The sequence below is a fragment of the Haliotis cracherodii genome, unplaced genomic scaffold (genome assembly GCF_022045235.1).
Source record: "Haliotis cracherodii isolate W230 unplaced genomic scaffold, xgHalCrac1.p SCAF_13, whole genome shotgun sequence".
In the NCBI taxonomy this organism is placed as follows: domain Eukaryota; kingdom Metazoa; phylum Mollusca; class Gastropoda; order Lepetellida; family Haliotidae; genus Haliotis; species Haliotis cracherodii.
In genome coordinates this window covers 37,799,814-37,826,941 of record NW_027266268.1, presented here as the reverse complement: position 1 = coordinate 37,826,941, position 27,128 = coordinate 37,799,814, and the positions used below count along the sequence as shown (strand labels likewise).

Below are 27,128 nucleotides of genomic sequence, written 5' to 3'. Positions count from 1 at the left end.
TAAAACCATCACCTTGAGTCTCCATTCCTAGACCCAGGTCACTGTGCACCTGTGCATTAAACGACCAAGAACTAGAGTTCATTTCCTAGTTTCAACCCTGCTGAAACTAAACAATCCAGTTGACACTGCAGAAGGTGGCGTTTACCTGTCTCTCAGACAGTGTTTGTTGGACAAACATCTCACATTTCACCCCTACGTTTACTGAAATGTTACAAGAACCGTCTTAAAATTGTTAGTCTTTATGAGGACAAGATTATATCATTTTCTCAACATATATATATATGTTTTTCAATATCCCCCACCCCCCATTTTGTAATCATATTAACCTGTTTTCTGTTATGAGCACCTGCAATACCTTGATTAAACAATGACTACTTCTCTATTTTATCAACTGAGCTGTCACTGTGGCTTAAACATAACCAAAACCCATTCAAAAAGCCTCTTCTGAATGCGAGTTCGGTTTAGATTTATATCAACTTGGGCAGGGACGGGTAACTCGGGTACCCAGGTTGGGTGGGTCCTGAGTCGAACCCGGGTACCCAGAGGACTATCTGGACCCGTGGTTAGTCACGTGATTTATTGTTTAATGACAAAAACTCACTATAGCTCAGTGGTTACACTACAAGTCGCTAATCACGTAATGTTCACATTTCTTTCTGATGATGCACACATTCCTTTTGACTTGTATATGTTTGAGTAAAGATAACTTCAGTTAACTTCAGTGTACGCTTGATCTGATTGTTTGATAAATGTATCTCAATAGTTTTTGCCAAGGCTGAGTAAAACAATTCCGAATCAGACTTTTTGTTCCCAACTCTTGATACCTGCAGTGGGTACCCAGGTAGGGTCGGGTAATAGGGGGTTTGGTACCCGGGTAAGGTCGGGTAATAGGGGGTTGGGTACCAGGGTAGTAAATTTGGACTCATCACAGCCCTAATATCAACATTTGTAAATAATTGACGAAGCTGATATAAATGTACTACTTTTCCTGGGGACTAAGACAAGGGAGGGAAATTCTTCTGCTACAAGCCTTTGTCCATGTGACAGTCGAGATGAGTACTGGCAAAATGAATGTTTGGTTAATCAAAGTGCATCAGTTTCACTACATATCTTTTCACCTTACAAGTGATCCTCAAGTAGTGTGTGAAGCCCATTTCTGGTGTCCCCAACCGAGATAGTGCTGGAGTATTGTTAACAGCAGCATAAAACCTCACTCACTCCTTTAAGTCGCCTGGAAGTAATGGATTCATAAACCGACAAACCCCCAAAGAATTTCACAATATCTCAACAGTAAAACGGGCGCCAAACAAACTAGTTTTTTTGTAACAAATGAGGATTTTAATACATGTCAAAGTAATACAAAAGGGATGTCTACAAGGAAAATGTCATGCTTTGATGGTGAACACAGGAATGTTGGGAATCCACTTGGGCTGTGCTCCATGTCTTCACTACCTGCACTAACGAGCTGTGCCTCCAGCTGATCAACAGGTAAGTACCTTGAAATCAGTGAAATAAGGTCTGAATACTGGGTTAGGATGGTGTATATAATTATCATGGGCTCCTATATGGTTTATTTGTAGTGTGAATGTCCACAAAATATTTTCTAATTGCCAAGTTCCAGAGTTAATGACAAGAAAAACCTGGCGCCATTTGATTAAGGTAAAAACATGAATACATGTATTGGGATTTTTCTTATTTCAATTTTATGAAAAACTATCTTTCATCTGTTTTCAAAGCAATTAAAAAATTTAAAACCAAATTCCTGCATCTGTAAACTGTAATTATAAAGCTCAAATGATAGCGTCAGTTTCATTTATAAATACCATTTTCTCGTACAATTTGCCTTGCATTAAATGTGAGGACAAAAACAACGCTGAGCTCTCTATCCGAACTGAGCACAAGGTAAACGTTAACTTGACAACTGCAGTTACTAATAGTTAAAACATCACGGAGAGTTCTGGCGCAGTGTTTAAAGAGATATAGATCAGAATATCGTCAGTGTTGGCAGTCCCAACCTGACAAGGCAGTTTGCCAGGGGGGCCATGTGAAAAGGACAATACCGATAATCTTCACGGATTTATAAAACAATTTTTCCGCCCTCGAGCTAAGTGACTGTGTTAAATATCCTAAACCCCAACATGGACGTCCTCGATCAATATGATATTGTTCTAAGCCTCATTGCTAGACATGATGGGAGATATTATTCCCATATGTTTTTGTATTGATTGAACATAGGTCTGTTGATATAATACACAATCACAAAGCTCATGGTTGTCGTGAAATTCCACATGTACAAAAACTATCATGCCTGGCTTTGTACACAAGAATTGTTTAGACAACACTCCGATCCAACATGCAAGGAAATATGTTGTTTAAATAACTTGTTAGAAAACTTTACATAATTAGCCACATAAGAAGAAATATTTGAAGGTAAAGATGGATTTCGGAAGACGTCTGAGCTGGTTTCAAAGAATGTTGGCAGCTTACTGTGTCAGTACTGTTATGACTCAGTGAAGAGTGTGTGAATGTTGTGCTACATTTACGTCTTCTGTCAGTTTGATTCCGTTCCAATTTGTAATATAACTGAAGCATTGAGAACTGGTTCAGAATCATATCCTACAAAGTCAATGAGGAATCGCATCATTGGAGTTTTACTTGTCCTCAGCATAGTGTCTCAGGCGTAAATTTCGAAGAATGGAAGTCAAGGCCTAAATGTCAAACATCTAATGCTAAGGCTAAGGGGTCCCTAGATTCAAAATACAGTAAACTACGCTTATAACGAACACGCTTATAACGAACTGACCGATATAACGAACTACTTTTTTGGTCCCGATAATTAGCTGTATTAAGCTGTATACATGCTTATAACGAACTACGGTTATAACGAACTAAAATTAGTAGTCCCTTTGAGTTCGTTGTAACCGTACTTTACTGTACAAAGAATCCCAGAACGCCTCCCACCATAATTCCAAACACTGACCAGGGCCACGATCCACAAAGCGATCTTAGCGCTAATACGATCATAACTCCCATACTCTAAAATAGACTCAGACAGTCGTAGCGTTAAGGTCACTTTGTGGAACAAGTCCTCAGCACTACAACTATCGTAAGCCTAAGTTAAGATGATCGTAATTCCCATACTTTAACACAGACTTACAACACATCATGGAAGTTACGATTATTTTTGCGCTAAGATGATCATAACTCCATACTTTAACACAGACTTATGACACATCATGGAAGTTACGATCATCTTAGCGCTTAGATGATTGTAACTCCATACTTTAACACAGACTTATGACACATCATGGCAGGTATGATCATCTTAGCGCTAAGATGATTGTAACTCCATACTTTAACACAGACTTATGACACATCATGGCAGGTATGATCATCTTAGTGCTAAGATGATTGTAACTCCATACTTTATCACAGACTTATGACACATCATGGAAGTTACGATCATCTTAGCGCTAAGATGATTGTAACTCCATACTTTAACACAGACTTGTGACAAATTATGGCAGGTATGATCATCTTAGCGCTAAGATGATTGTAACTCCATACTTTAACACAGACTTGTGACAAATTATGGCAGATATGATCATCTTAGCGCTAAGATGATTGTAACTCCATACTTTAACACAGACTTATGACACATCATGGCAGGTATGATCATCTTAGCGCTAAGATGATTGTAACTCCATACTTTAACACAGACTTATGACACATCATGGCAGGTATGATCATCTTAGTGCTAAGATGATTGTAACTCCATACTTTAACACAGACTTATGACACATCATGGCCTGTATGATCATCTTAGCGCTAAGATGATTGTAACTCCATACTTTAACACAGACTTGTGACAAATTATGGACTTACAATCATCTTAGCGCTTAGATCATGCAGTTAAAGTTAATACTTCATGGGAGGAAACTACTGGTACCAACAACTTGTCACTCGTCCCAGATAGCCAAACAAGAGGCCTTATCAAACCCTGCAATCAATAGAGAACTGCCGTCTCAGCCACTCAATACCCAACAACTTTAGCTGCCTTCAAGAATCTTAGCTTTGGGACCTTGGCTTGTAATTCCAGCGAGGTAAAGTTTTTTGAATCATCAAATTAATTGGTCCCCTGAAGTAATTGGGTGAATTCGGTGCAGACATGACACATTTCTATCTAGTCCAAATACCTAGCAGATTAACACGACAAGTCTAATTCTGCCTGTCTGCTTGAAATATGTCTACATGTGGGACAATGACTGTTCAGAGAATGATGTATAACTGGCCTAGTTTAAGCCATCTTCTTCCATGCACAGAACACCTTGATAAGAAAGTCAGAAAGCTGGCATGTTACAATAAAACTTCCTGAAAAGTATGTCCAATGAAATCTCAGCGACTTTGTCCTGTACAATGATTGAGCAGGCAGGATGATTCAGCCAAGATACTGTTTTCATCACAACTTATCACACTGATTATTTCTGGGAGTCACCTTTGAAGGTGAGACTGTCTGAGTCACAGCCGTGAAACATATGTTTAATCCTCAGTGGGTTGAATACGTCTACAATACTGGTCCATCACCTCCATATTTTGTGAAGCAGAACCATTCTTTTCTTACTCATACTCTATTTTTCAATCAGCAGGTACATTAAGACACAGTTATCAAAAACAACCGCATGTATGTGTCTTAAGCATACTATTGTGTGTATTACAAACACTAAACAGTCAAAAACATTAGTTCTCAGAGGTAAGTGATCTTGTTTCGCTGAGTGCTATCATCATGAGCTAAGGTTCAATATTACAGTTATATCATGAGGTAAGGTTCAAAAGTACAGTTATATCATGAGGTAAGGTTCAATATTACAGTTATATCATGAGGTTCAATATTACAGTTATATCATGAGGTAAGGTGATATTACACTTACATAAGTATATGCATGCAGATGTAATACTGCAGACTTATTCCATTTCTATAGTGCTATCCCATTGAGACAAAATGCCACAGTTTAACATGGATACCCCACAATATTTCCATATGCATGAAAAACTGTAGAAGATTCCCAAAATCCCAATGCCATTGGACAAGTGATTTGGGCATTCCTATAACTCCATAATTGATCCACTCAAGCCTTTAATTACAGATTGGCTTACACCTATATCTATTTTCAGTTCAATATGTCGCCACAGGTGATTGAAAATCCAGCAATCATCAAACTAATTGGATGCTAAGAACATAATCCTCGTCAGCCATCCATTTGTGGTAGTTACCACCAATCAAAGGAGAATAAACTACAACGAAAGCCAGGCAGGCCCTCAACAGTGTGAACAAACATGTCCGACCCTCCAACCATCTACTTATCATAATTAATTGTCACCTGTCCAGAACAATCAATATCAGGTACACACAGGTAGAATAACAGGTACAAACAGGTAGACACTTCCAGGGCCAGTCTCACCTGGGCTAACTGACCGGGCAGACTTAACGATACTACAGCACACGTGTAATGCCGAGGCCGCCACTTGGGATAAAACATTCATGATCCCCCACAAGAACAGCCCTCGATCATCCCATGTAGTACCTGTGTGGGTGTGAGTGCATGGAGGAAATCTATTTCCATTTGTCACAACACGCCAGGACCGGGATGGTTACAAATATGCAAACATGCCACATAAAGTTTACTTTGATTTAAGTTTGTATTTAAATAACATTCAGCATGTCCTGTATCAACAGCTGTTGAAAAGTGCATTTCACAAAGAGATTGTAACCCTACAATTGTCATATGTACAAGGGACCGCCTCCGTGGTCTAGTGGTAGAGCGTCTGCAAAACCCGCCGCGTCATACCAAAAGCCATTAAAAGATGGTTCTTGTTACCCTGTCTGGCGGTAGGCATGAAGGGGTTAAAACAAGGACTGGTTGGCTCGGAGTCAGTATACTGTGTCTGAGTGGGGTATTCATGTTAAAATGCGACATGTTATCTCAGCTGAAACCCACTAGTGAGAGTCTGGTGGTGACAAACCTAGAAACAATTAGACCAAACCAGGATTCAACCCACTATCACAGTTTGGGGGCACACCTCAGGGAAGTAACTCGGTCCAGCGTATTGTGGCAGCATCATAACCTGAGGAATATTGAGGAATAACATTTCATGACATGTAATCAGTTTGGCATAGATAGATAATCTTGTAGCCTCAAATGTAAGAAACTTTTTTGTCAGTTTTTATGATAAAGTGGTAACTCTAGTAATCCGAACTCTGATGCAAACCCACAGTCTCCGTAGTCTTGTGGATAGAGCAGAGAGCAGAAGGTTTGAGGTTTAATTTCCGGACACGTCATACCAAAAAGACATTAAAAGATGGTACTTGTTGTTACCCTGCCTGGCATGATGGGATAAAATAATGCCTGGTCTCTCTCTCTCCATCTCTGTCTCTCTTTCCCTCCCCCCTCTCTCTCTTCCCCTCTCCCTCCCTCCCTTTCACTTTCTCTCCCTCTTTTTCACTCTTTCTCCCCTATCTCTCTCCCTCACCCTCTTTAAGTCTCCTTCCCTCTGTCTCTCTCCCTCTTTTCCCATCTCCGTTTCTCTCCCTCCCTCTCTCACTCTTTCTCTCCCCCCTCTTACTCCCTTTGCCTTTCTCCCTCTCCCTCTCTAAGTCTCCATCCCTCTTTCTCTCTGTCTCTCACTCTTTCTCTCTCATTCTCGCTCCCTCTCACCCTCTTTCCCCCCCTCTGTCTCCCCCTCTTCCTTTCACTCCCTCTCTCTGTGTCTTTCATGGATGCATGCTGCTAAGTAGAATAATCTTGAATGTGACGTTTACTCTTGCGGCCCATCTATCCTCACAGCTGCAAACAAGGAAAAGTGTGTGTTGCTGCTATCTAATCAGTCCCACAGGCCATGAAGGGCTCATTACAAATTGATGCAAGTAAACAAAACCAGTAAATGTTTTTCCTCTCCTTCGTAGAAACAGCCATTGTGAAACCAGCTGCTCTGGTCTCACATCGATAGGTTGAATAACCGCCGCCCTCTACATCATCGATCCACTCTACGTCTATGTGCTGCTGATGTCAACCAAGATACAACATATCTGTTTTGCCAACAAACCGAAGTAGGTCAATGATACGAGGCAATAACATGCAGAATTATGTCCTTCCAAAATGCCTAATAATAGTAGTTAAAAGAGAAAATGAATCAGGTTTTCAAATCACATATTTTTTCACACAAAATGACTTATTTGTTTTTTGTAATATTAAACTTGTATCAACCAAATTTTGGAATAGGTCTGACTCACCTTCCTCGAAAGGACTTATAAAATAAACAGACATATATAAACAATATAGACATAAAAATAGGCTAAACCAGGATTTGAGCACACGATCATAGGAAGCCTAAGGAATGCAACGCTACTGAGTGCATGTTGGTTGTTTATCACCGCACTCACTCATATTCCAGCTATATGACGGCAGTATGTAATTAATCAAGTCTGGACCAGACAATCCTGTGATTGACATAATGAACATTGATCAACACAAATGTGATACGATGACATGCATCAACCAAGTCAGCAAGCCTGACTACCCGATCCCATTAGTCGCCTCCTACAACAAGCATAGTTTGCTGAGGTAACCATTTCTAACCTGGACCTTCACGGGTACTCTACTCAGTGAATTGAGATGACCGAGCCATCAGTATCCCCAATATCCCTTTATTTCTTGGGACAACATTCTTCTCAATGACTTCTCATATTAAATCTAACATCCATGATATTTTCCACATCAGTGGATATGACACAGCAAGGACAGCCTCAGTCACGTTAGATCTGTCCCATAAAATCATAATTATGATTGATAATCATCCTCCACGGGCTGTGAATTGGCCCATATTTCAAATAGTTAACTATGCATCAAACACTCGTCATAATAATTAGCTGGTCACTTTGGCCTCAATGAACCTTCACTTCTCTGTTTGCAAAGGTCATGACCTTGACCTTCCGTCTGTTTGGTTGGTGCTGCTGATTTGAACTCCTGCACACAAGGTTAATTTCTGTTCAGGTCTTAAGATTTATCAAACACAAGACCATATTTTACCTGCATGTCCTGGAGGATGATTTATATGAAATCCCTTGAAGGAATCTGTCCTATAGGCAGGTTGTCATCAATGTCTTCCTAATACTATGTACAGGAAAACATTTCCTCTTACAAATCAGGGTTTCAGATCGGTTCATTTTCTAGCACACTGATTGACTGTCAATCAAACTGTACTAAATTTCTTTTAAATGATACAGAAGTTGATAACATAATGAAGGGGCGGTCGGGTAGCCTAGTGGTTAAAGCTTTCACTCGTAGCGCCAAAGACCCGGGTTCGATTCCCCACATATGTACAATGCATGAAACCCATTTCTGGTGTCCCCCGTCGTGATATTGCTGGAATATTGCTAAAAGTGGCATAAAACCATACTAACTCACTGATAACATCATGAACATGTCTCAGTGTCATTCGTCTCTAGCCATTCACTTGCTTCACAGACTGTGTTCATATGGTGTATGTCTTGTTTGTTTGCTGTTTAACGCCGCACTCAGTAATGTTCAAGTCTGGATCAAACAATTCAGTGATTGGCATCTTGAGCATCGATCCACGCAATTGGGATACAATGACATGCATCAACCAAGTCAGCGAGCCTGACCACCCGATCCCGTTAGTCGCCTCTTACAACACTAATTAGAAATACTGTCATGTGCTCCTTTTATCCACCAGTACAACATATACTATTACTAGTATATTACCCAGGGTTAGAAATGACCGAGTTCACAAAAATCATTTGAACCAGAGCACGTATCACTTCCCCGGGCACCAGTGTATAGTTTATGTCATCAGGACGGCATTGTTGATGTCATTCGAATCTTACTGTGATGTAAGGTCGGAATGACTACAAACGATGTCAGAGCAGGAGATTGTTGATGTCATTCGACAATTGTGGTTTTCATAGGCAGCAGTTGTGATCAGTGCATTTTTATAAAGGGGAGCTCAAAACAATTAAGAAATAATGGGCTATAAAGAAATTATTACACTTGCATGTGTGTCACACTGTTTACAAAACACTTGTAAGAATTCATGTTTTCTGACACTCGTTTTGTAGACTCAGTATGACACACATGCTTGAATAATAATCTCTATATACGTCCATGAGGTATCAACTATTATTAGATGAAATCCAACACTAGGGATACGACAATACACCAATGCACCAGTGATGTTTACTTCTTGATACCAGACTTGATTATTTACAGACCGCCATCATATAGCTGGAATATTGCTGAGTGCTGCTTTAAACAACAAACAAACAAAACTTCTTGATACAAGTATCAATCACAGTTGCACACTGAGTAAAAAATATTGATCCTTACCTTAAATGTTCGCTTTAATAACTGTCATAACAAACACTAATTAGTAGTGAAAATTAGTAGTTAAAACATAAATATTTTAATCCATTGTGCCATGCTTGCCACTGCCAACTGTAGATTGTGAGTGTGCCAGGTATTTGGCCATCCTGTCTATGACAAAGATGGCTTATGTACCACAGATAACAGCAAATGTGTATCGGATCATGAGCACGGTATGGTGATACGTATCGTATCGCACAGTTGGTGTATTGTCCCTGCCCTAGCCAACCAACTCAAGATGTACAATGTACCGAAGGGAATAAAACAATCACACATTTTTGCATATAAGTATAAACCCATTTGCTCCAGTGTATCCAGACCCGCAATGGAACCACATATCATAAAGAGCGACATTGTCGACTTACATGTTGGCAAAGTCACCCAAACAGACAGGTTTACTACCGGCTGGATATGTGCGCTATTTCATTGCCCAAATTAGCCTCTTTATAGTTTTGAGTGTCGCCTGCACTTTCCTCTTGGTTACACTGCCGTCTATACCGGTTCACAGTGTGACAGGTTTAGGTCTGTTTCAGAAAACAGATCAACAGGCATGCTTAATTATATGTTTATCAACTTGCATAGGTACAGACGTACCCAGTAGAAGCAAATTGTTAGAAGTTGTACTGATATAGCATGGGGGCAGAATACTGAAGTGTTGTGGTTTTTTTTGGTTTTTTTATTGCCGCACTCAGCCCGGGCTAAAAAAGAATCCAGTACCCCTTGTTTATCGTAATAGCTCACATAACTATTAACCTCATAAAAATCAGATCTTAGTTCTCACTTCCACTAAACTAAGGTCTGAGGACATCCCATTACAGGTCACATCAGAGCGATCCATCATGCGACCATTCAGAGCGATGCTTACCAGATCAGGAAAGTGACAGTCGGAATGTGTTTTCTAATCATGCAACCTTGGAAAAATTCAACACGGGGTATTCTGAACTACAGTTACAGGCAATACAACTTAATCCAAAGAATCTGGGCCATCTATTAGCCAGAATGTTCTTTGTACAATTTTGAAATTTAAAATGAAGAAAATGTCAAAATATCTTTCGAGGCGTAGTTGCCAATTTGAAACTTGTGTCGTAAAGCACAAAAAAACTGCCTTCTGATTGGCTAATGTTGACTGCTTGTCAGTCATTCTATTGGTCTGTCAAAGTTTGTGAAAGGTCAGTTTGATGTGACAGATCCTCAGATCTTTGCTTAGCAGTAGTAAGAACTAGAATCTGATTCTAATGCGATTGCATATCTATGGACTCGTCGGATACAATGTGTGACCTTGTGGCTTGTTATCAAAACTGGTTTTCTGTGTGGACCTTTTCTAATGCTACAACCACTGGTTTGTGTAGATTATTATAAGGCTGTTGAGATATAATTGGTGATAAGGAAGCATGTGATTGTAAATAAGATTTTAGCACTGAAAAAACAAAACATTCCAAACTTTAGTCAGATTTATGACATAACAAATCTTAACATAATAAAATGGGTGCACATAAAGATTGATGTGCCTTTTGTACTAATCTTGACATTAACTGTTTAATCTGATAATATTTCTCACATCATGCTCACCTATGACATGACATAAGAACTAGCTTTGATGAAATACCTACTCTGCCTTTTCAAATATGCTTGTGGAGTTTCAAAATGTTTTTTAACAAAACTGCTTTCATTACATTAAAAATCCAAAAGCAGTTTACATTTAATGTTCGACCCAAGTGAGTGCACACAAAATTCAAAACATCCATATTCCATGAATTTGAATTGTATTGTGACTCACTCCAATCCACGCTGACTTGGGCAGAGTGACAGTCTCTTCTTTCAAACTCACGCCATGTCTAATCTATTCCAGAATGTTCCCTCGGTTGAACATAGCGTGTTTCAGTGACTATATATTAGAATCCCACTGGTATTCTGGGTTTAATTAGGTCCCCAGCAACCTATGATGGTCCCAAGTGGTTGTTTGTTGTTTAACGCCGCATTCAGCAATAATCCAGGTGTATGACAATAAATTGTTCAGTCTGAACCAGACAATCCAGTGATTGACATCATGAGCATCGTCAACTCAACTGGGATACGATGACATGCATCAACCAAGTCAGCGAGCCTGGCAACCCGATCCTATTAGTCACCTCTTACGACAAGCATGGGTTACTGAAGAATTATATTATTCCAGGTCTTCACGGGAACGTTTGTCCTAAGAGGAATTCAGTGGAATGTGTGGTCAGATTCAGTGACTTGGTAGATTGTGTGCCATTCTGAAGTCCATGTGCCCTTTTCACCTAATCCTTCATCACCAGCTCAAGAAGCAGTGCCTCCTAAATACCATGGGTCCCCTGATTGAGGCCATCATTTAGAGTAACATCTAGTCTCTGAAATGAACATATCTTCCAGAAAAAACAGTTTTTCAGTTATCTTAATAAAAATATAATAAAAGGTAGCCCAGTAACTCTATTCATTTTGAGATACTGCAGTAATCTAGACTTGCCAAACATTATAGACTTGCATTGGCTGTATTTGATATATATTTGTATCAGGGTCTGTAATACAGACTAGCCATCATTAAAACCATACAGTATTAAAGCAGTGCACATAATTTCCCTTATCTCATCACAGGAAGTTCTGCTTTCCTAATCTCATCATGTAATAATGTAATACAACCTCTCTCACTCCCCACATACTGCACAGATGTAGACACGCTTCATTGGTATATACTAACCACAGTGATCACATGACTGAAACATATCCTCATATATATCCCTCCCAGGGTGATAAACACAAGCTATGAGCTATGGGAATAGGACGATAGAGGGAAAATATGATAGTCATGAGGAAAGGCCTATAACTGTGATATAATATTTCAATATTCATTCAAACAGCAGTTTTAATCTAGAAATAATGTAATTGAATATGGAGAATATTCACAACCTTTATGAAAAATTATCCCATTAACCTAATTGAATAAACAGGTCTATGGCCTTTAGCTACAAACAAAACCAAAGCACAAATCATAATCAACTCAAAACAATAGAAAGTGTATCATATAAACTGGGCCTGAAACCCACACAATCAACATTCTTGCCACTGTGTCATTATAACATAGTCCATATTGACTGACACCCTATGTAATGCTCTTACCATCTAGATGTGGTCTCTTATGCTGCGTAACTCCCCACTAATCCCCTGCTAAGATCAGATTAATACACTACGCTAACCTGCCCTGGTGGGACGGTTCTCTACAGATTAAGCCTAGTTCTTGTTCAGTGAGTTTCAAAGGAGAGGATTATGACTACTGTGAAGTACACATTCCATATTGTGCAACTGACCTTCAAGGAACGATCAGCACAAGTACACACAGAACATCTGCCATGTAAAAAAGTCTAACAATGCATATACTTCATTCTGGATTGCCTTATAGACGGGGTATATAAATTAGCATGAGGTTGAAGATACTTATAGGCAGGGGCGTTTTATAGAGGGTGATATACAGCGGTCCATTATCCAATTATTATATTTCTATTTATATGTTTATAACTCAGGGGGTTAAAAAAAACTGTTTGTCTTGAGTTTTGAAACTCAATTCTTGTACTGCTTATAGGGTTTATATAAAAGATATTCAGGGAAAACATCTGTTTCAGTTACTGTAAATCTTGGAATTAACGCGAGCGTGAATTAAATGCGAAAAATGTGAGTGGTCTTTGCCACTGCATCAAAGGCCGACACGAGCCAGCTCACATGTATTGTTTTAGCAGAAGTACTCTACTCAGCGCTAATAAGCGATGCTATTTGGTCTGTGATTGAATTAATGTAAGGTTGGATTAAGGTGAGGATTCTCCTGTAAATCTGACAGAGGACATTTTCTTTAGATATAAATCCACTGATTCTTAAGAGGAGTAGGGTGTCGCATTCATATTGAGCCACATTTTTGGCTTGGGGCCCCATGATCAGATAGGACATATCTATTCTAATGTACAGGTGATAACACCATGCAACAACATCCTTACATGTAGTATACACCTCGTATCACCCTCTTCATGGGGGTCCTCTCCCAGTAATTAAGCCTAGTGGTCAGACCCATCTATTATAATGTCAGGTGATATCACCATGTAATAACATCCTAGCATGTAGTATAAAACTTGTATCACCTTTTTCATGAACTGTCTTCACAATAGTGAAAGCCTAATGGCCAGATGGAGCCCATCAATTGCAAACTACAGGGTGGTGACACCATGTGATTGCTTCCATTTTCAAAGTCCTAATAATTTCATGGACATGAAAAAACACAAAAATAGCTAAGTGAAATGATTATAGCCTTTAAGAGGTTATATATATTTTTCTCATTTGTGAGAAATGAGAAGCCTTGGTCAGCAAGTGGAACATCGCCCTTGGCCTCCTTCTCTCAGCATTCTCCACTGGACAATGTGAGTTGAGTGTTAATACATTCTCCAAAGAGACCCGGTTCCTGCCACTTGTCTCCCTTACAGGGCCCCTGAGCTTACAATTAATAACACAATCGGCCCCCCTTCCATTCTCATCCCCTTGTAAATTAGCCTTCCCTTCGGCGTGACGAGCGAACGCTTTAACCACTAGGCTACCCGACCGCCCCTTCCCTATGAGCTCCATGAGGGTACTTAATACTCAAGGGCTCCTTTATGGAATTGTGTACATTTAACCTTGTCCATGGCTTGACTTTGGAAGCTATGAGTTAATCTAGTTGTCACAAGTGCAAAGGAATAGTTATTAAAATATTATTTATTAACTTTTGTGTTGACTGTTTACAATCGGGCAAAACAGTAATCGATTATTTGAAAACTATGAAAATGATAAACAAAATCAAGTGAAGACCTCTCTCTACATTGTACCTTCTGTAAGACAACTATAAAACATTCCGGGGGGGGCACGGGTGGCCCAGTCGTCTAAGGCGCCGCGATTCGCTGTGCAGAGTTGCGTCCCTTGGGCACGCCAGAAACCTATGATTGTGGGTTCGAATCCCGGTTCGCCCAATTATGTTTCTAGGTTTGTCAGCACCATACCCGTGCTCGAGGGTTTCACCGAAGTGGTAAACGTCTTAGACCTGCATCACTTCGGGCTTTCCTCCCCCATTAAGCTGACACGCCATGATATAACTGGAATACTGTTAAAAGCGGCGTTAAACCAAACTCACTCACTCACTCACTAAAACATTCCAGAAATGCCCAAATTTCAAGAAATGACCCCCTAAGTTATTCCTCATAACATCAAACTGACTCAATGACATGGGGACATTCCAATATGAACCAAGGTGTACACCTATAATGACTAGTCCAGAGTCGACAGGTAAGGCTAGTTTCTTTGATGGCAGCGGTCATTTGTTGACTTGCTTGACCTGATCAATAATACACCTGCCAAGAGGAAGAAGCCCTGGACAGGCCATGGATCGCCAAGGCACAACAAATACACTTACTACAAAAGTATCCCTTCCGCCCCAGCGAAACATTGCCTATTGGCCTGTACACACCTCGGTGTTTGACAAGGTTTGCCAAACGGAGATGAAGTGAAAAGTGCTTACCTGTAAAGAAATCTCACACATACTTGTTATTGAAACAATTTTTTCAATGTTTAGTTTTGTAGTGTAACGCAAGGAAAAAGCTTTTGGTGATTTTTCTTTCTTTCAATGGGCACGGCTTGTGTTGCTGACAACAGAATGTCTCTCGGTTGGAAAAACTGGTTTTGAAATAAACAAGGATGAACATATAGAACCTCAGCAATTGTTCATGCTTTTTGGGTCTACTTTTAACACCTTCATTTCTTGCATTTTAAGCATGTATCAGTTTGATGCTAACAAAGTAACCAATGGTGACACTCAAACCAAGATACATGTACCACTAAAAATTTCTTTTTGCAAAAATAATTTTTCTCAAAGATTAGAATTCAATGGTGGCAAAGCTGATGTTATACCCATTAATAAAATGTCATACTGTCAGATAAGGCAAGAAAGAAATATTTGTGTAACCAGTCACCTGACTTGACCCATCATTTCGCCTTTGACCCTGAAATTCCCCCATATCTGTAATTAGTTGTAAACAGTACTACTCCTCTTTGATTCATTTTAACCTACCTACCAACCACACCTGTCAAGGGCATAACACTTGAAACGCATTAGCTTTTAGGTCCAAGCAGTAATATTTAACTTTGATGTTCTGATAAAATGTATTTTTTTATAACTTGTTCTTGTCACGATTGCTGGAACAATGTTAAAATTTGGGGAAGGCTACCAGCAAAGAGACCACATGGTCGATCACCGTTTAGGAGATATTATTATTTGAATGATTAATTTTTATGTGCTATATGAGTGTAAAACAATTAATTGACAAGGCACAACATCGGCTGTTCTAAAGCTATTTAGTTTATTTTTTTGTTATTTTGGAGAGATGACATTGTAGATTATGAATCCACACTTAAATCAATACCGACCATGTGGTCCCTTTACTGGTAGATTTCCCCATTTAACTCACTTGCTTACTCTTGACTGTAAAGCTTGTATTTCACAGGAATACTGGTATTGGATAACAGATTTATCACCTGCCTCAATGTAGGAAATTCTCCTCTTTTGTACATTCATAGGACACATATAACTTGTTACTATATAAATATAGCCAGTGTGTTTATCATGAGTGTATGTTATGACTGGGTAAATATTACCATGATCATATCATATTTACATGTGGCTGCCAAACCTCAAAGTGTCATAAAGAAATAACTGCCCTTGGGCCGTGTTAGATCAGCACTTCATAACTTCCTCTAACATTTCTGGAGGTGATGATATTATCCATATTTTCCCGGGGTGATAATACCCATATTTCCTTACTGAAATTTTCCCACACCCTATTACAAGCACAACACCTCAGGCTATGTATTCATTTAGAATGTTATCTATATTTATGACTATCTAAACCACTTCACATTCTATAGCTTGAATATTAGCTACTAATCTTTAGAAATTCATTTCACAAGCATATTCTTCAATTTATCTTAATAACCATCTAAACTTAGGATAACCTAAAAGTCTCAGTACATGTTGTATTGTACAGAAAATGTCCACATATGAGATCAATACAGGGTAAAGCTAAGTATCTTATGGAAGAAAAGAGTAATGAGTTGAACAGTTTCCCACAATGTAACATTACTGCTGGTACTTAAATCCCTATATTGCATGGCATAGCCAATGGACTTGATTTCAAGCTTTCATGGTCTATGCATGTTAGATGGACCGTGAGGAGCATAATTAGGGCCATTCCTGAGGCACTATCCATATTTAATCACCCTGACCTACTATAGGGTATATTGTATATTCACCTTGATGATACCAACATAAATATCTGTACAACTCCCATTGTCATCTTGACTATATATAAATCGTACTACTGTGACCTAGTCAAAATATCTACAGAAAGGCATTATTGTCATTAATTTACCAAGAGACATGGCATTTCACTAACAAAAGCATGGCCCCAAATTGTGGTAGTCAGTAGCAACATGTCCACATAAATCTGTTTTGTAACATAAAATGACAAGACAATAGCGTTACCACTGAAAGGGTAATAGGGGTCACTAAGCCCTTTAAAACAAATTATCATTATTTTTCTTGTATCAAACATTTCAGACACCTACCTCATTATTTTAACAGATAATGGATCACTTATCCAATAATTTCTTTAATCAATCTGGTAAGTTCCAGTTCCCAAAAGAAAAATGTTACAGAAGCCAAACATAACACATTTGTAACACATAATCTAGGGATGTCACGATATGATATTTAACCAAACGTACTTAATTAGTTACAATTTTGAGAGAATTTTTATATTTCCTAAGGTACAAACACTATTTAATTAAAAGGCTCGAAACTTCCTGAACATATTATGTTTGATAATATACATATATGTATATATAGATCTCATTTCAATTAATATTTTATTTCAGATAAACCAGGAATGTCAACACCAGTTAGAAAAAGATTAAACAGAATATAAGTCATAAAACTATTTACATTGTACAATGTAGATATAGTATAAATTAATTGCCTATTTGCTACATATAAGCACATGCCAATATGTCCTACAAGCAAGCAGCTTCTTCTCCTTACATTCTCCCAAAATGCATACACACAGGTCTTCTTATCTCACAGGAAGGCATCCAAACAAAACAGTCCAGTGCCAATTCACATGGAGCAAGCTCAAACATGATCCTTCAAAATATTCCATCATACACAATACAATTATTTAGTTTTAGTTACAACAAAAGGAATTATTTAAAGTAATCCTGTCTATTTCCATCTTGGCTTACCACTGCTTGTCTAAGCCCTTATAAACAATAGTTTTGAGTATTTCTCAGCATGACAAACACGTCAAAATGATATCCAACTTTTTCAAAGCAGCGACAGTTTGCTGAGCCAAACAAACATGACTTCTAAACTTCCTTCTTTGCATAGACATGTAATATTAATATTTATCCCATCCGTGTGATTCACATGAAATAGTATCTCTTGCATGATAACACTCACCATGATGCCACGCCCTCTCTGAGAGGAGCCACAATGTGTCTGCCTCTAAAACTAGCTGTGTTCGAGATAATTTGGCATATGGATTATCCAGGGCATAGAAATGAAAATACTCACTTTCAAAGTCTACTTGTTGTCTAGACTACATAATACAGAAATCAGAAGAAAATGTTCCACATTTTTAAAGAAATCTGTGTCAAATTCCTGTTCATATTCCCATCAATACAACGATACAGATGCACAAATGAATTTCTGCCTATTGTCAGTTGACTAACATAACATTCTGGGAAATTTTCAATTAAACAATAAATTTCTGTATAAAACTATATGAATATTGCTAGCCAGAGTTGATTATTTTATCATCTGGACTGGTTTTTATTGAATTAAGTCATGGAGCAGGATTATCCAGTCAGGGACATATTGCCACATCCAGGCCAACACAAACAACGCAAACTGGGAAAATTCTGCCAAAATACCAATGTTTGGAAACTACATTTAGTTTCTCGAGAACATCTTACTTGTCCTTCACAAATAAAAATGCAATATTCTATTTGTCTGGTGTCTAATAAACCAAGATGGGCAAGTTTAACATGGTATTTCCACACCCAGGCTGATTATGTACAGGCAATGCCAGAAGCCTACATGAATATATACAGAGGCCTACAGCCATGGATATTCACATCACCACAGTGTAGGGTTGCATACTGCCTGACTGGCTGGTTTTAATGTGTTGCAATACATTGCGAGACCTAGGTCTGTATTGTGATACACATTGTGATACATTGTGAGACCTAGGTCTGTATTGTGATACACATTGTGATACATTGTGAGATTTAGTTTTGTATTGTGATACATATTGTGATACATTGTGAGATTTAGTTTTGTATTGTGATACATATTGTGATACATTGTGAGACTTAGTTTTGTATTGGGATACACATTGTGATACATTGTGAGATTTAGTTTTGTATTGTGATACATATTGATACATTGTGAGACTTAGTTTTGTATTGGGATACACATTGTGATACATTGTGAGACCTAGGTCTGTATTGTGATACATATTGATACATTGTGAGACTTAGTTTTGTATTGTGATACACATTGTGAAACATTGTGAGACTTGGGTTTGTATTGTGATGCATATTGTGATACATTGTGAGACTTGGGTTTGTATTGTGATACATATTGTGATACATTGTGAGACTTGGGTTTGTATTGTGATGCATATTGCAATACATTGTGAGACTTGGGTTTGTATTGTGATGCATATTGTGATACATTGTGAGACTTGGGTTTGTATTGTGATACATATTGTGATACATTGTGAGACTTGGGTTTGTATTGTGATGCATATTGTGATACATTGTGAGACTTGGGTTTGTATTGTGATGCATATTGTGATACATTGTGAGACTTGGGTTTGTATTGTGATGCATATTGTGATACATTGTGAGACTTGGGTTTGTATTGTGATGCATATTGTGATACATTGTGAGACTTGGGTTTGTATTGTGATGCATATTGTGATACATTGTGAGACTTGGGTTTGTATTGTGATGCATATTGTGATACATTGTGAGACTTGGGTTTGTATTGTGATACATATTGTGATACATTGTGAGACTTGGGTTTGTATTGTGATACATATTGCAATACATTGTGAGACTTAGGTTTGTATTGTGATGCATATTGTGATACATTGTGAGACTTAGTTTTGTATTGTGATACATATTATGATACATTGTGAGATTTAGGTTTGTATTGTGATGCATATTATGATACATTGTGAGATTTAGTTTTTTGTATTGTGATACATATTGTGATACATTGTGAGATTTAGTTTTGTATTGTAATGCATATTGTGATACATTGTGAGACTTAGTTTTGTATTGTGATACATATTGTGATACATTGTGAGATTTAGGTTTGTATTGTGATGCATATTGCAATACATTGTGAGACTTGGGTTTGTATTGTGATACATATTGTGATACATTGTAAGACTTAGTTTTGTATTGTGATACATATTGCAATACATTGTGAGATTTAGGTTTGTATTGTGATGCATATTGCAATACATTGTGAGACTTAGTTTTGTATTGTGATACATATTATGATACATTGTGAGATTTAGTTTTTTGTATTGTGATGCATATTGCAATACATTGTGAGACTTGGGTTTGTATTGTGATACATATTGTGATACGTATTGCAAGACTTAGGTCATTATTGTGATCTGTATGGCAGTATATTGCACAGCTTAGGTCATTATTGTGATCTGTATGGCAGTATATTGCACAGCTTAGGTCATTATTGTGATCTGTATGGCAGTATATTGCACAGCTTAGGTCATTATTGTGATCTGTATGGCAGTATATTGCACAACTTAGGTCATTATTGTGATCTGTATGGCAGTATATTGCACAGCTTAGGTCATTATTGTGATCCATATTGCAATACATTGCGCAGCTTAGGTCATGCATTATTGTGATCTGTATTGCAATACATTGCAAGACTTAGGTCTGGGGAGCACGGATGGCCCAGTGGCCAGAAACCTATGATTGTGGGTTCGAATCCCAGTTCGCCCCAATTATGTTTCTAGGTTTGTCAGCACCATACCCGTGCTCATGGGTTTCACCGAAGTGGTAAACGTCTGAGACCTGCATTACTTGGGGCTTTCCTCCCACATTAAGCTGACACGATGTGATATAACTGGAATACTGTTAAAAGCGGCGTTAAACCCACCTCACTCACTCACTTAGGTCTGTATTGTGATACGTAATACAAAGTATAGCCATAACATTTTAATGAGTTATGCAGCTCGAAGAAGTAAACAAATGCGACGCTGTTGGCTGTGATGATATGTAACTTTACAACACTCTCGGCCACTGTTACTAGAGACAATAACTGTGTCAGTGGAGTTATTATTGGATGGTGAGATTGCTTTTTCTTGCTCATATGTCACCAGAACATTAAAGCAACCACGCTGCTGTGTTTTCTTCCACTGCCAGTACATTTTGTTCAGACCAAAATACCCATACATCGTTTTTTTCCCTTTTTTTTCAGAACGATCTCATAATCAGGATCAAAGAAATGCACATATTTGCACGTTTTGTCAATATACCAACCTATTCAGATCATACTGCAATACATATTGTCATAGGTATGTATCACGTTTAGAGACCACCTTTACTGCTGGAACACTTACATGAATGAAAAGAGACATTACTCTGTAACTAAGATTCTGTAATCAGGACACTTGTAAAACCAGACAACATCAGCAGGAAAGCTAATGTCTGTATTAACAGACTTGCCATGTATAACACGGATATGAAAACACTATAACAAAATCTCAGTATAAGACAATAAGTTTCCACAGATAATTTGCATCATAAATGCACAATTAAGCACAACTTGCATGTTTACATATAAGTTATTCTCTTATCTACAACATCTTTTTAGACAGCCATTTTCTGAAATTCGCAATGAAACACTTCACATCTCATCACTTCCTGTGTTCAGATAACATCTTAAGAAATCCCAGGACTATTTTCAGCTTCACAGGTCATGTGAGCTGTACCCCCAAGATAAAACTTAACTCCATCCGATTAAACCCCTTTGAAAAGACGGAGCAAATTAGCCACTGATTTAAGCCCTGTGGCCCCAAGGTAAAGAGCCCATAAAGAATACAGCATTCAAGGGTCAGATTTAGGGGTCAATGGGGGTCTTGGAGGGGAGAGGGGGGGGGGGGGGGAGAGAGGGACAGGTTAGAGTTGCAGAGATAAGTGGAGAGGGCCAATAACACTTAATGTCAAAGTTATCTCTCCATAATCAGCACACTGACTGCCAGACCTACTTACGCCTTGAGAGTAAGCATGTTCTGAGCCTCCACAGTCTTGCCGTCTCTTACGACATATGTCATGTACTCAATACAGAATTACAGGTGCTGATTTACTGGATTAGAAATTCAGGTTTTTAAAGACTACTCCTGAGGATATTGTGAAGCCTAATTTCACCAATCCTCTGTATAAATCAGCCTCAAAATCGTGATACCCCTCCTCCAGAGCTGAGTAGCGGTTGCTATCTTGCGATAGATTCGTGTCACGATACGGACTGATGATACTACTGGTATCACGATACACATCTAATAGTAAGAAATGATAAAATCACTGAAATACAGCTCTTAAACCTCTTTCGTCATACATTTATTTGTTGTTATCTAAAAAATTAACAATGAAAACCAGAAGAAAAAAACAGTTATAGATGAAGGGATGGTCATTAAATGTAACAGTTAGTTGACGAGTCCTCAGTCACCACGTCCTTGAGTTCTGCCATGCTTACATGTGGTGCTTTGCTACTTCTGCCATTATGGGAGGTAACGCTAATAGTTCATGTTCTATTAATACCGATCACGATCTCACACACTGCTGATTCAAGTATCGTGTGCACCTAAGTACTGATGATATCGTAGGTATCGGTACATTGTTACAGCCCTATCCTCCACATCCATATGAAATGAAGCAAGCACTGACCGATCTGCCACCGACAGACTTATTCCTTGTTTCATAAGTCCTCAGAGTTTTCAACTAGTCCTGATGGAATGTGCTAGTCCTGTGTCCAAGAACGCAAACTTTTCAGAATTATACCCCTCAAAAACTACTAGTTAGACTTGCACAAGTCTCTGAGGAAATAATTATTAATTTAAATCATAAGTTCTAGATTATGTGAATAATAAGAATAACTTGACCTTATAAGAGACTGGACTGTCCACATATCTAGACTTGCCTATTAGGAGGATAGAATAACTACACATCCATGGACTTTTCTTTCAGTACAGACTTGGTGCAAGGCTAGCTACTAGTCAGTGAGAACTACTATCATTGCATTTTCACTTGTCCTCAGGAGAATCTAGTAGTCTCAGGCTAGAGGACTAGCATGATTTCGAAGGCAATATCTATGTTGGCTGGTTTTTCGGGGTACTGCTGTGCAAGCACCTGTTCGATACAGATCCCTGGCAGATTTACATACAGCTTTAGATGTATGTAGGTGAAGGATATAACTGTACATATACTGACTTCGCTAGCATGACTTGCTCCACGATGAATCATACTTTGTCTAAGACTCGAGACATGATAATAGGTAAACAAGCACGAAGACTTGAGTGTGTCATTGTATGCAAGCCATTCCTCACGCAGTCTGTGACTTAAGCCACAAGCGGAAAGTCCGGGTGGAGTAAAGTTGTTTCGGTCTGGTAAACTCAGCTAATAAAAGTCTAAAATTAACAGTTAAACATTTTGACACGGACTGTTTAAAGTATACAGCATCCTGATACACCCTGGTAACAGTGGAAGTACCATTCCCATTGAAATCATCGGACCTAATTTCTGAATTAACATATAACGGCCATAAAGTTTAATCCCTGTGTAAATGTGTAAAACATCCAAACATTAATTGTTCTGATGCAAAACCATGAAAACCTACTTCTTTGTTAATCCACATTTAATAATCTTCCTGTGAGACTCCCTGGATAATTGGATTAACAAATTTCCCAATCAACTAATCATTGGTTGGTTGAACATTCCTTTAACAGCTGTTAAATAACACAATGTCCAAACATTAATGGTATGCGGTTTTACAGAAATAAAGGGGTTTGGCTACATATTGGCAAGGGGAAATGTTAGCTGTGCATATAAGTTTCAATGGGGTGAGGTCAGTCTGACCCAGGGATGGGAACAAGATCCACATATGCTGTCCATAAGTTTATTGTTTCATGGATGCTTTCTTAATCAATATTAGACTTCTTCCAAGATCAGGTATATGACAAATTACAGAGACATCTCTGCAAGGACTGCATCAGTATTGATTCAACATCGTATTCATACCATATATGGCACTCGTGAAAACAAACTGCCCTCACAGCTTCCACTGTGATATCACGGCTTAATATCAAAACATACTATTACAAACATCTGATTAACTTTAGGGATCACTTCTAATTAACCCACGTTCATCAGTATTACGTCACGTGGCCTGCACTAGCTTCCGCCGAGACGAGGGCTTCAGCTAACGCCATAATTCCGAATATAAAGGAAATCCTATTTATAGCATTAGTCATAACTATAAAAGAGCCTTTATATGGAAATAACCCTTATTTTCGAGGAATATACATATTACAGACATTGATGCAAAATATCGAAAATGAAACATGAGTATTGAGGGCACCCTTTTCCATCCTCACTATAAAGCGCATTTCATTCCAAACTGAATAGATCTAATATTATAACGTACTGCATATGTCAACATTGTTTCCAATTTCACAAAAACGTCCACATGTGTAATGACAGCCCTGGCGCTCGCTACTACAGACATTATAATGATTGACAACACACATCAACATATATAACGCTACAAAACATACCTCTTCTTTTGATGTGGATATTTCCGTAGTCGATTCCATCTCAGCGTTTTTCCAGTATACACAAATACAATATCCCTTTGGTATCGTCTGCTTGTTCCAGTCGGTTTGTAGAGACAGACGACTACTGCCGTCTGCTCCTGTATGCTCGCGTCTGCTACGTGCCAGTAAAGATCCCCGCGATATCTACAATCCAGCTCAAACGGGCACTTCTACCCAGCTGTAATCATCTCTGTTGGTAATCATATTTCTTTGTGACTGGACGGGTGTCCCAAAGCCTCTCGTCTGCTCCAGGCCGATTTACCTGGAGATTCGCCACTGTGCGACAGCCCAGCGTTACCACGTGGGTTGTGACATCATATCGCACGCGGCTGGTGTATATATAGCGTCGTCCTTTGCTGGAGCCAGTGTTGTGGAGAGAGATGCGTCGTGTTGGGAGGTGTCCAACCTTAAGGTGCTTCGTCTCCCTCAGTGGCACTCGTTTATCACCAGGGATTTGGGCAGGTAAATTTGTTAGAACATGTAGTACTACGATAAGAAAGCAATCTTCACATGACACAGAAATAATATCATTTTAATCCCCCAAGCTCCATGAGTGTTTAATATCAATATTCACCAATAGTTATTAAACGCGATTTTGTTCTGAGAGTGAGTGAGTGAGGTTATATGGTGCCCTTATAGAGAGATCCGGCGTTCGAAATAACTAAACGTACGACATCCCTCGGTCATCAAGTGTCTTACATAGACAAGTAATCCCTCAGTCTCCTGTTCCCCATTGGTCTCAACGTGTTCCCTGCTGGCGAAAGGAGACATAAGCGATAATGGTATATCGTAACGTGTTAAGTGAAGAATGACAGCCTTCACCAGGCCGAAAAATCTATTTGTCTGTGTGCATGGCCAGTTTGCAGATTTGTGTAGTTTTATTCAGTCTCATTGTCACATAGAGAATTCGAAGTGTCGAATCGGAGCAACAAATCTGATTATAATAAGATTGAATTATGTTTTGTTTGTTGTGTAACGCCTCACTCGGCATAATTTAAGCTATATGACTGTGGCCTCTAAAATAAACCAGTCGTTATCAGGAAGTTTGGGCGCCTTTGGATTCAGGGCCTCAACAGGTGCCCGTTGCTTCGTGCTAAAATGGATTGTGGCTCACGCTTTCAATCACTGCTGAGTCCGACTCACGATTTTTAAACAGGCCGCCATCATAAACCTGGATAAACCTGGTATAATGAGTCAGTAGTGCTTATTGCGGCGTCACGGATAAGATTATTGCACTTATATAGACGTGCATGTACGTGTGTCTGTTTGTGTTGCTGCTTGTACCAGTCCGGACTGATGCGGATTTATAGTGCTAGCCCACTGAGGTACCATGCCGCAGTTTAACATGAATACCCCACTCAGACACAGTATACTGACTCCGAGCCGATCAGACCTTGTTATAGCTCCTTAATGCCGAGGTGAGGTGAGGTGAGGTGAGGTGAAATGGGGTTTAACGTCGCGTCCAAGATTATTGCACTTATATAGCGACGTGCATGCACGTGTGTGTGTGGCTGCTTGAATTAGTCCGGATTGATGTCGATTTATAGTGCTAGCCCACTCAGATACCATGCCGCAGTTTAACATGAATACCCCACTCAGACACAGTATACTGACTCCGAGCCGACCAGTCCTTGTTTTAGCCCTTTAATGCAGAGCGCAAGACAGGGTATCAACAAGAACCATCTTTTAACGTCTTTTGGTATGACGCGGCCGGGAATCGAACCCCGGACCTTCCGCTCTCCGGGTGGACGCTCTACCACTAGACCACAGAGGCGGTCTCTATTGCGGGGTTAAACAATAATCAGTCACTAACACATGTACATGTGGAATCATATGGGATGTGCCTTGCAAAATCAGGTAGCTACAGTATCGATGTGATCCTTGGTGATTGTCATGGAGCTCCGACTTGTTTCTCGCCCAGACTCATTTATTTACTACGGGGCGTCATAGTGCCGACTCACATGTAAAACAACACCCGCTCACCCTACGACTAATCGGTTTATCACCGAGATCAAGAGAAACTTATCTGGTGCAAAAAATCTGCGTATACTTTTACGTCGCCAACGTGTCTTCACAGTGAACTACTGTCCGTTTCCGACATAAAACTGAGTCATTGATCCGTGGTTATCCCGCGAGTAATTTCAACATCCTCTTTCTTTTGTAAGAGGCGACTTAAAGGGTGGTCAGGCTTAGTGACTTAATGATTGCGTGTCATCGAACCCTCGTAAAACTCGTAAAACAACATTCACCCTTGATTCATTGTAGAGGAGAAACTGTATCCCGGGTGCGCGTCGGGTAGACCCAGAACTCCATCTGTAATCAATATTAAAGTGTTTTCACACGTCCATGAGGAGATCGTCTTACAATGACACACATGAACCAACACCGAACAATGGGGTAACTGGGTTAAGAGTAACGTTAACGATCGTAAACAAAATACATTTGTGAACTGTACGTTTAAGCTTCAGCCACTCACTCCTTGTAAACATACCTCAAGGACGTTTGGTTGTATTCACATGAATGAAAGTGCAGAATATTTCATGATAAGCGAGTTACCAAAGCAACCCATTCGGGAAAACACTTCCTGCAGCGTTTACGAAAAGCTTTTTTTTAGCAAACTATAAATTTCCAACTCAGATTCTTATAACTGTAGCCCATCTACAGGTCGTAGGGTGAAACCCAATGAATCCGGAATAAC

The 27,128-nt window shown here is 39.1% G+C and overlaps 1 protein-coding gene across 1 annotated transcript in view; it reads right to left on the bottom strand.

Moving 5' to 3' along the window:
• Positions 1–24,722, bottom strand: part of LOC139459901 (uncharacterized) — a 61,540-nt gene extending 36,818 nt beyond the window's left edge. The window contains exon 1 of the mRNA XM_071241620.1: positions 24,392–24,722. Coding sequence (XP_071097721.1) covers positions 24,392–24,430 — 39 coding nt within the window. The 5' untranslated portion in view covers positions 24,431–24,722. The remainder of the gene's footprint in view (positions 1–24,391) is intronic.
• Between the last annotated feature and the right edge of the window lie 2,406 nt (positions 24,723–27,128).